This window comes from Chelonoidis abingdonii, chromosome 6 (genome assembly GCF_003597395.2).
Source record: "Chelonoidis abingdonii isolate Lonesome George chromosome 6, CheloAbing_2.0, whole genome shotgun sequence".
NCBI lineage: Eukaryota > Metazoa > Chordata > Testudines > Testudinidae > Chelonoidis > Chelonoidis abingdonii.
The window spans coordinates 101044602-101056024 of record NC_133774.1 but is presented as its reverse complement, the minus strand read 5'-3'; the positions used below and the strand labels follow the sequence as shown (position 1 = coordinate 101056024).

The window sequence follows — 11423 nt, the reverse complement described above, 5'->3', positions numbered from 1 at the left end:
GGACCCGGGAGCGCGAGGCAACCAATCTCCGCGAGCTTGGCGCCAGGCGGGTGGCTCCCCTCTCCCAACTTGGCGTGGGCCGGGCGCTTCCTGAGCCGACCAATCCCGACAGTCGGTGGGGCAGGACGGGGTGAGCTGAGCCAAGCCGAGGCGAGCTGGCTGCTGCCTGTCTCCGCGCGCAGGGGCGCTTGAGCGCTTGTCCCACGGGGTACGGTGTAGCTTCTGTGCGGGCGGTGCGTACGCGCTGGCGGGGTCGGGCTCCGTGGTGCGTCGGTCCGTGGAGGGGGGAGCGAGTGACCTGGCTGGATAATCGGCGCTTTCGCTGCATAGCCTTGCAGTGCACTCACCGGCCTGGGGAAGCGGCGACGGAGGCCTCGGCAGCTCAGGTAACGCGGGTCGCCTTGAACCATAGCGCCGCGGAGCCATCTACACACCCTAACATCGCATGAAATTCGAACCACGGCTCCAGCAGTGCTGTTCACTTAGTTCAAATGCATATTTGCGCATACTGTCCTTACTCCAGTGAATGGAATCGCGCACCGGCTCGTGACCGTTGCAGATGGACACTACTGCCAAATTGGCAGATAAAGTTGAAAATTCTCTCGGAACCTTATTTTTCTGTGCATTTCCTTACACGTTTGTGTGTGTATGTGAGATCTGTGATTTGTAACTGTGCCACTTCAAGTCATTTGTGCAAATACTTTACAGATATACCAGTACTTTGAAGTGGCATAATTAAAAATAGCAGTTGAAAAATTAGGAAATGCAAAATTAAAGTACTAATTCTGTAAATCTGTGTTGGGAGGATTGTGCCTTAATGTTTGGCATTGTAGGCTGCATATGGTAAGCTTGATGATAACTTTACCATCTGCAATAAGATGGTATGCTTGTAATTTTTTTTTTATTTGTCCAGCTTCTCTTGGTGAGAGAGACAAGTGTTGAAGTTTACACAGAGTTCTACCTCAAAAATTTGACTCACCAACAAAAGTTGGGCCAATAGAAGATACTACCTCACCAATATTGTGTCTCTGATATCCTGTGACCAACATGGCTACAATTACACTGCAAACAAAATATTTTACTACCCACTTTTGATTTCTACTTTTCTTTATTTTTCATGTATACATAAATAAAGTTGCCTGCTTTATTTATTCTGGAATCCTTCCCTTAAATTGTGACTATATTTGATACAGACAGTGACATAAATTAATGAGTTCAAAGTTCTTCAGATGTGTAGATGGTATCTGACTTGTCAGCGAGTGTTTCTTTTTGAGTCAAAGTTTACCAGCACTGAAAAGCCTTTATTGATCTTCATTATAAAATATTTGTCATTTGCTAAGGGCTTGTTTACACTTAAAATGCTATAGTGCATGGCTGCATTACTGCAGTGCTTCGGTGTAGATAGGACCTCCTCCTGTTGGCATAAGTAATCCACTTTCCCAAGAAGTGGTAGCTAGGTTGATGGAAGAATTTGGTCTGGGTGAACCCCCCAAAGTGTCACAGTGCCCAAGGAACACTTCTCAGTGTCCAAAAAAATTGGAAAGACAAGATCTGAGATTTGTGATACTGTAATGTTAAAAATAAAAGCAGAAAAAGAAGTTCCCAGAAGAAACCTTTAAAGAAAACAGGACACACACTCATTTTCTCCCTCTTCCCTAGGTTACTTTCAAGGGCCCAATCTGCAAACACTTTACTATTGCGCTAAGCAGTCCTGTTTTCTGCAATGGGACTGCTCATGATAGGAAGAACTATGCTTGGTAGTAAGCAATTGCAAGTTGGATCTTAAAGGAGCCCTCATAATAAGACTGTGAAGACAGCTGAATAGAAGTGGCAAAAGTTGAAAACCTTTAAAAGATCTTTTGTGATAATTGGTATTTTCCTGTGTAGCAGCTGATTTTTGTCATTGTCCAAAAGGTTTGTTCATTGTTCTTATTTTAAACAGTGGAAAGAAGGGAACTGGATAGAACACAAATTATGAAGGTGTTAGTCATTGGACTTGGCGGGTAAGTGCAAACAAGTTCAGTCTCTGTTAAAACAAAATTGTAAGATTGCCTCAAACTCCATATTGTGATCTAACAATCCCTGAGTGTGAATATAGCTCTCTCTCTTTTTTTAAAGTAATTAAAAACTTAAGCTTAATATTATATTGTCAATTGTATTTAATTCAGGGGAGTAGCCACAGATGGGCTTGGATGGGCCATTAGCATCCAGGCCCACCCAAATCTGAGCAGGGGTATAGTGCTGCCTCAGTGCCCCGGAGTATCACTCGCACCTGAAATCAAAGATGGATCTATGCACCTGCCCTTCAGAGCTCCCGGAGCTCTGCCATGCCATTTTTCTGAGCTGCTCCATGCGCATGCCCAGCTCGGCAGGTGAAGCCTTCTGTCTGGGGGTACCAGGGCCAGGAAGAGGGCGTGGCATTAGGGGAGAAGCTGAGCTAGTACAGTCTGTCATTGCCGATCCACCTGAAAATCAGGGCCCACCAAAATTTCCACTCCTAGCTATGCCACTGGTTTAATTTTTTATAATTTTTTCCACCCTCCACCATAGACTGACCCTTTCAGACATCAACGCTAGTCTTCCTCTTTTTCATTGTCATATAAGCTGACTAAAATGAGTTAAATGATAGAATCATAGGACTGGAAGGGACCAGAAGAGATCATCTAGTTCAGTCCCCTGTACTCATGGCAGGACTAAGTATTTTCCAAACAAATGTTAGGAAACTGCAAATTATTCTGAATAAAATTAACTTTTTGTAATTGCCCTTTTGCTAGTGCACATTGCACTCCTATGTTATCCATTATTTTTGTCCTGACACATTGTTTATTCCATTTTCAAAGTCAGAGTGACAAATGGGGGGAAAACAACACTGGCAAAACGACTTAGGAAACAGCTTCCAAACTGCAGTATACTCGCTCAAGATGACTTCTTTAAGGTAACCCGAGTTGATGGAATGACTTCATACATAAAAGTAGACTTTAAATGTAGTTCCTGCAAGACTATATTATTTTTTCTTGATCTACTAGTATGTGACAATTTAAAATGAATCCTGTTTATGGAGTCAATATAAACTGTTATCTGAAAGAGAGGAAAATACAATTAAGAATGCTATAATAATGTTAAAGCTTTCAGTTGCCAAAAAAGATTAGGAATATGACCAACAGAATAATCATCTTACTGCATCCTCTGATATTTATATTTAAAGGTAAGTAGAGAAACAGATGCATTTCAGGGAATGTGTCATGCTACTGCAATTCATATTATTTCTGCAGCTTATTTTTAACTCTAGATAGAAAACAAATAGAAACAAAATAGCAACAAAAATTAAATATTGTTGCTTGTTTTTGTTTCATATCTTACAAAATGCAAAAGCATAACTGTTTCTGTATCTCTGAGTGAGAAGGGCCTGTTCTTGTTCCTGATGTGGTTATTGTTCTCGAATGAAACTAGTTTATTCAGAAGTTAATATTAAAATTCAGAGATGCTTGTGTTTTATATAAGATGTAATATATTATCAATATCAATTTCAGTAGATTAGTAAATAATTTTACCTGGATGGTACTATTTCAGGGGGACATGGGAAAAATTATATTTTATTTGAAGAGTAATTTTGGGGGACCCTAGTGATACATCCAGATTAAGTTGGGGGGGGGGGCAGGGGCGGGCAACACTCCTGCTATGTTGCAATCCACTGTTTATGAAAAACACTGTGAATATTCTACTACTGTCTTCCCCTACTCTACATGCTTCTTTGGCTTCCTGTTTCTCCCCTTGCCTGTATTACATTTTCTGCTTCATATCCTAGCAACCTAACCCTTCTGCCTAAGCCATTCACACTGGCCTTCCAGCCTTCTACCCATCTCCACCATGAATACTACACAAGTGAATTCAGAGTAATAGGGTTACTATTGCCTTTTGACCTGATAACTGCCTATTTTTTTCTCTCTAGCCAGAATCTGAAGTAGAGGTAGATGAACATGGATTTAAGCAATATGATGGTTAGTAAATTGGGTATATTGCTTGTGAACATTATGTATTGAAATGTCAGCTGTAGTTTATTAACTTTAGCGTCTGTTTCTTTTGGATCAATGCAGTCATCAGTGGGGACAGTGTTTTACTTTGTTTTTAAAAAATGGGTAATGGGGTATGTCTGGCAAAAAGTAAAGAAAACGTAATTTGATATAGGATTTTTTCAGGATGTTAGTTTAACAGAAAAAATCAGTATTTTAAAAGTTCATCATGATTATACTGGACAGTTTAATATAGTATACCTTTGACTATTACACAATACCATTACTATGGAATAGCAATAATATTTTAACTTCCTGCATTTATCACTGACTTTATATCTTTGTTTTGCAAATTAGCTAGCCCTTTGTTTTTCCAGAAACAGCTGTCACTTAGCATAGGATATTATGAACATTTCCTCTGGTGACAGCATGTATCTAAAGTTCTGAGGTGGTGGGTCTCCAAACTGCTTCATCCAGTGCTTTCCTTTTCTAGAGGCTAGTTAAACAAACTGTCTGCATCAGACTTTATTCTCTCTATTCTTGGTCTTCTAAATTATAGTGCATGACACAGCCAACTGCCTGTTGTTTATAGTGAAACCTTGTCAATTTATTAACCTGTCAATATTAAGACTCTTCTGAACAGCATCAGTAGTTGTGATTTCAAACCTAATGCCAATTATACCATTTTACAGTGTTAAATGTTTATTTTTGTTTCGTCATTTAGGGCCATATTCTGGCACTCTTACTCATTTCGGGTAGCCTCTTGCTTCACAAGTAGGCCCACTAACTTAATAGGGCTACTTGTGGAGGGCGTTGTCAACATGACTATCAGAATCTGGCCCATAACAAGCAATATGCACCTTAAAACCAAATAATTAAAATATAGATATTAATATCTTGTTTGACAGTAACTTAGAGAAAACTGCGTTCCAGAGGTGAAATTCTGACCCCCTTGAAGTGAGTAGTAGTTATATTTTGATTCCAGGCCAGTTAACTTTCTATATTACATCTGATTTCATTTATCAATTAGCAAATAGTGAAATTTAATTTTAAATAGTTGTCCTGTTTTCCCCCTTTGTAGAGCTGCACCTCATGACATGTCCTGGGAGGTTCTGAGCACTTCCTGTAACATTCTCAACTCCTGATGTGAAGTGACTGAGAATCAAGGCTGCTTAGCACCTCCCAGAATCAGATCCTAAATCAAGCATGATCAGATCCAAGTTCCAACCTTTTTCTCATGCAAGAAGGCTCACTGAGTTCAGGACTATACTGCAGATTATAACTAAAAATGAGTCCAATTGAATTTGAGATCTGGATCTAAACTTTAAATTCTAGGCTAGCCATCAGGCCATCTCTAATTATAAACCTACAGTTTAATATCCTGCAGCTGATCTAAGATTTCCTTTAATACCTGGCTATTTATAACATTAGCCTAAATCTTGAATTCTGTTTCAGTTGAACTTTTGAACTTCACTCAGTTTGGACAATGAAACTAGATGAATCAGCAGGGCATTCTGTTTCACATGCCCAAATTCAGTGCTGTTGTTTTAGGTTCCAGTAGTAAATGAGAATGTTAACATTTAAACTTCCATTTCTTTTAAATTAACCCTGCTTCTTTTACTTAACACCTACATTTAGATCTTGAACTATTTGACAGGGTTTCTGCTTAACTCGGAAATAATGCAAAAATTAAAAGCCAAAACAAAAACACGTTAACTTAACCTTTTATGTATTTTCTAGTACTTGATGCCCTTTATATGGAGGAAATGGTGACAAGCATACGCTCGTGGATGAAAAACCCAACAGGCTCTTCTGTCTCAACAACAGAATCAAAGAGTACACCTGTGAATCTGAAAAGTACAGAAGAAGTTCACATTTTAATAGTTGAAGGTTTTCTTCTGTATAACTATGAGTAAGCAACATACTTTACAAATAACTTTAAAATGTCACATTAACATAAACTGTAAATGGGGGCGTGAATAAGGAAACAAAATGACTAAACATGCTGTCATCTTAGGCCTCTTAATGAAGTATGGGATAGAAGATATTTTCTGACCATTCCATATGAAGAATGCAAGAGGAGAAGGAGGTAATATTTTAAAATTATTGCTCACTGCAGATCACCATGCCCTAGTACCCGTAAGATAGAAAGGTTCCTGTTTGTCAATGTGTTCTCACGCATCTACCAACTGTAACAACTCAGAGCAGAGTCTGCTGACTCTCCTCAGTCCCTTCTTGTGATCTTGCTATTGCTGAGGTAGTGAGCTTCGCCTTGTTACCATTCCATCTCTGAGGGTAGGGCCTTTGTGGTTCCCAGGGATGTTCAAAGAGCATCTGTAACCCGCAAATGTATAGATCCATCCCTTGTTTATCATTCATATTGTAGTTGTGCATGGGGACACCAATCACTGTTCAGACTGCCAATGTACAGACACAAAGTAAAAAGCTCCTTGCCCAAGGAACTTAAAATATAGGTTAATTACAGTACAGTTGCACTTAAGTATTGTTTAAGAGGGAACAGAAACAACGTGTTTACTCTCGCAGCTACAAGAAGCTGTGCCACCACAATGCTGTTCAGTGGCAGTTGACATGCATTTACATTGTGTATTATTTAAGTTAGATACTGGCCCCTTTCTGTGTTCAGTAACTGTTGCAAGTCTGGTGTTGATGGCTTTATTCTAGAATGACACAAGTGTAGCTAAGGTCAGAATCTGGTTCACTGATTACAGAATTCCCATATTCATAATGGCCTATGTTTTGAAAAGTGACTAGTAGATTTTCGGTTCCTTTCTCTCCAGGAGCCCAATTTAAGAGACCTCAAAGGAGTTTAATCATCAAAAGGTGGGTACTCAGCACTTCTGAAAATCAGACCCTCTAAGGGAGTGGTTCTCAATCAGGGGTATGCAGAGGTCTTCCAGGAGGTACATCACCTCATCTAGATATTTGCCTAGTTTTATAACAGACTACATAAAAAACTAAAATTTCATACAGACAATGACTTGTTCATACTGCTCTGTATACTATACACTGAAATGTAAGTACAATATTTATATTCCAGTTGGTTTATTTTATAATGGTAAAAATGAGAAAGTAAGCAATTTTTCAGTCATAGTGTACTGACACTTTTTTTTTTATATGTCTGATTTTGTAAGCAAGTCCAAGTTGTCTTTAAGTGAGGTGAAACTTTGGGTACGCAAGACAAATCAGATTCCTGAAAGGGGAATAGTAGTCTGGAAAGGTTGAGAGCCAGTGCTCTCAGGTGTTGCAAGTTGAGCAACCAAAATCACTAGTCACTTCTCAGAATTTAGACCAATATGAAAAATATCTGATTGCAATGTATTTTGGCTATTCTTATGTAACTTACTTATGCAATGAAGTTTAATTAAGATGAAACATCTGTTTTCAATAAGAATCTGCTCTTATTCAGTTTTGTAGTTGAAATGATAGGCAGAAATAGGTGATTTGATGGAGGTCTTGTGGGCAATATGCTAAATCCTGTTATAACTAAGGAGTCTCCTGTGCTGTGACCAGCAGATACACAGCCTCCCTCTCTTAATATTTTGGATAGATATTCTTAGTAAATAAACAATGAACGGTATATGAGTGCACACCAGGAAAAAAAAATGTAAAACTTGCCCAGGAAAGCAAATGTGTTTTTCTGTAGTACCAGAGTTTATCAACCGGCAGATGGACCAGGATACTTCGATGGACATGTATGGCCTATGTATCTGAAACATAAAACGGAAATGGAAGAAAATACAAATAATATCGGTATGGTATACATAATCTTTAAATATATAAAAATTATTAAAAGTAGTGATTTTTTGCAAATCACTCTTTTTCCAGAATTTTTTTGGCATTTATGCAGCAGTATTAGATGCATTTATTGTCTGCTCGTAGATAAGTGATCTTCATGCAAGAAAATCTTGTAGAGATTACCCACCTTTGTGAGCTACAGGAATAAACAAAAATGTATTGGTCACCTTCACTAGTGATTCCTAAACTCCATGTGACAAATCAGTTTGTGTGTGAGTGGTTAACTAGAAGAATTCTGGGGAGTTATATGGCTCATTGGGTTGATCTATTAGAATGTGGTTTATAATCCTGATTTAGATCTTAGATAGAATAAGTTTAATAGATTCCTCCAAATTGTACACATTGATAAGCCACTACACAGTCTGGCATGAGACATGTCAGGATTTTGGTGCTTTGGTGGAGTTATGTAGGGAAGTTTGCATAATGCCAAATTTATAATGCTGTTAGAGCCTGATCCTGCAACATGTAGAGCACTTCCAGAAAGGTGATGGGCATTGAACACCTTCAGCTTGTATTGAATGGCATGCTCAACACTGTTCGTGATCAGGTGTTAAATTCTTTTTTCTTTTATTGATAAATATAAATCTTTAGTATGATATTGATCTAAAAGGTTAATGGTGAAATTCACCCCCATGGCAAGAGATAGTGCAAGGCCCTATGTATCGGGTGTATATAGAGCCTCTTACAGGCTCTCTACTAGGATGAACTGTGCCAAAGTAAATGTGTGAATTAGCTGAAGCACATGTTTCAAAATCAGTGGGCGTGTGAGAGACAAGATAGGGGATGGAATAGAAACTGCCTTGGGGTGGGGGGGAGGCCTTGAAGGATCATCTCAGAAATAGAGTTGTTCCTTTGGGTCACTTTCAAATGGATTATGCTGAATTATAGGACATATAGTCATACATAATCTTTAGTTGGGGCCCTGTTAGAAGTAATCCATCCTGACACTGATTTACAGATAAAATCATAGAACTAGAAGGGACCTCGAGAAGTAATCTAATCCAGTCCCCTGCATTTGTGGCAGTATTATCTAGACCATTCCTGACAGGTGTTTGTCTAATCTTCTCTTAAAAATCTCCAATGATGGAGACTTCACAGCCTCCCTAGGCAATTTATTCTAGTGCTTAACCACCCTGACAGGAAGTTTTTCCTAATCGCCAACCTAAACCTCCCTTGCTGCAATTTAAGTCCATTGCTTTTTGTCCTGTCCTCAGAGGTTAAGAACAATTTTTCTTCCTCCTCCTTGTAATAACCTTTTACATACATCTCTACCTCAATATAACGGTGACCTGATATAACACGAATTCGGATATAATGCGGTAAAGCAATGCTCCAGGGGGTGGGACTGCACACTCCGGTGGATCAAAGCAAGTTCAGTACAACATGATTTCACCTATAACATGGTAAGATTTTTTGGCTCCCGAGGACAGCGTTATATTGAGTTAGAGGTGTACTTGAAAATTGTTATGTCCCTCTCAGTCTTCTCTTTTCCAGACTAAACAAACCCAGTTTTTTCAATCTTCTCTCATAAGTCATGTTTTCTAGACCTTTAATCATTTTTGTTGCTCTTCTGTGGACTCTCTCCAATTTGTCCACATCCTTCGTGAAATGTGGTGCCCAGAACTGGACACAGTACTCCTGCTGAGACCTGATCAGCCCAGAGTAGAGTGGAAGAATTACTTCTCATGTCTTGCTTACAATACTCCTGCTAATACATCCCAGAATAATGTTCGCTTTTTTTGCAACAACATTATATTGTTGACTTATATTTAACTTGTGGTCCACGATGACCCCCCAGATCCCTTTCCACAGTACTCCTTCCTAAGCAGTCATTTCCCATTTTGTATGTGTGTAACTGATTGTTCCTTCCTAAATGGAGTACTTTGCATTTGTCCTTATTGAATTTCATCCTGTTTACTTCAGACCATTTCTCCAGTTTGTTCAGATCATTTTGAATTTGAATCCTGTCTTCCAAAGCACTTGCAACCCCTCCCACCTTGGTATTATCCACAGATTTTATAAGTGTACTCTCTATGCAATTATCTAAACCATAATGAAGATACTGAACAGAACTGGACCCAGAACTGATCCCTGCAGGACCCCACTTGTTATGCCTTTCCGGCATGACTGTGTACCCTTGATAACTACTCTGGGAATGGTTTATTCCATTTTATTGCATCAAAGTATGTTTGCTTTTTTATTAAAAAAGACAACAAAACTGTCTAGCTGTTATTTGTTAAAGCTTGTTGTTTAAAAGTGGGGGAAAAAAAAACTTTTACTCTGTCCATAGTAGCGTTTTTTAACCCTTAGAGAATCTGCTTTCTTGTGTTTATTTTTTGGGAGTGCTGCTCTTTTCTCTTGAGTGAGAGGCTGAATTATGGGACTTGTGGTGTGTGTTTAAACTATGAAATTGAGTAGAAACCTGTATCTTTTTCCCAGGGAGACTGACATCCCCACTCTGTAGTTAGAAGATGCTGGACTATTTCCAGAAATCTGGATCTTTTATGGAAAACAGAAGAGGAAAATGAATGTAGGGTTCCAGAAAATGAAAGAGTTTATTAAATAACCACCTGCAACATGTGTTCTTACTCAGCAATCTGAGAAAATGAGGTTCAACCGTTTGAAATGAAGCTAGTGGTGCCCAAAGCCCTGATAACTTAGGAACCCTGTGTGTAAGATATTGTCCCCAGCAATCCCAGCCTTTCATTGTTGATCCTCTTGCCCTCTTAATGCTATGCTGAGGAATTGCCTAGTGTTGTACTGGCTGAAGTGGGAGTGTTTCTTGTTCCTCAGAGGGGTCTCATCCATATACTGACCAGAACAAACCCTGCTTAGCGTGAAATTTGACACGGTCAGATAACGGGGCTGCAGAAGGATGCTGAGAGACTCAAATCAGCATTCTCAAAATCTCTCAAATATTCTGTCTGGTGAGGATTTTATTATTTTGTTTTAATAACAGAATAAATGTGAGTCCTGCAAAAAGGAGCAATGAAGGAGCCATATCCAACTTTTCCTCGAGTCAGGTCTACATGAGAATTTTGTTTTGCTGGGATAGCAATGTCAGTTGGGGGTGTGACTTGATTTTTCTTTTTGCAGTGTTTCTATACACTGGGGCTTTTGCAGGTAGACCAAATTATATTGACAAGCGATTTTGCTGATATAGCTTATCTCAGTGGTTCTCAAACTTTTGTATTGATGACCCCTTTCACACAGCAAGCCTCTGAGTGTGACCCCCCCCCAATAAATTAAAAATACTTATATTTAACACCATTATAAATGCCGGAGGCAAAGTGGAGTTTGGGGTAGAGGCTGACAGCTCACAACCCTCCCATGTAATAACACTGTGACCCCCTGAGGGGTCCCGACCCCCAGTTTGAGAAACCCTGGCTTATCTGCTTGCCAAGCTGGGATAAGCACTTTTTTGCCAGTTGAATAGGGTGCATCCACACTAGGAGGATCTGCCAATATATCTATCCTTTTCCAATATAGACCTGGACTACTACAACCAATCCATATTTATAGTTGGGTAGGGAAAAACAGTTTTGTTAAGTTAGTCATTATTTCCTTTAGGGATAGGGAAAGTAATAAAAGAGCATG

The 11423-nt window shown here is 39.2% G+C and overlaps 1 protein-coding gene across 12 annotated transcripts in view; it reads left to right on the top strand.

The window, feature by feature from the left end:
• Nucleotides 1–112: 112 nt before the first annotated feature.
• The window catches only part of LOC116828649 (carnosine N-methyltransferase), a 47949-nt gene continuing 36638 nt past the window's right edge, over nucleotides 113–11423 (top strand). For 9 of the 12 annotated variants that reach the window (XR_012656146.1, XM_032787028.2, XM_075067288.1 and 6 more), the window contains exons 1-7: nucleotides 113–386; nucleotides 1943–2003; nucleotides 2845–2935; nucleotides 3950–3998; nucleotides 5751–5922; nucleotides 6028–6099; nucleotides 7675–7781. Coding sequence is in view for 11 of the 12 variants with exons in the window: in XM_032787028.2 (XP_032642919.1) it covers nucleotides 1975–2003; nucleotides 2845–2935; nucleotides 3950–3998; nucleotides 5751–5922; nucleotides 6028–6099; nucleotides 7675–7781 (520 nt within the window). In the remaining variant the exon portion in view is untranslated. Of the gene's footprint in view, nucleotides 387–1942; nucleotides 2004–2840; nucleotides 2936–3949; nucleotides 3999–5750; nucleotides 5923–6027; nucleotides 6100–7674; nucleotides 7782–11423 lie in introns of all 12 variants that reach the window. The other 3 variants (XM_075067281.1, XM_075067280.1, XM_075067284.1) reach the window with 3 other exon arrangements.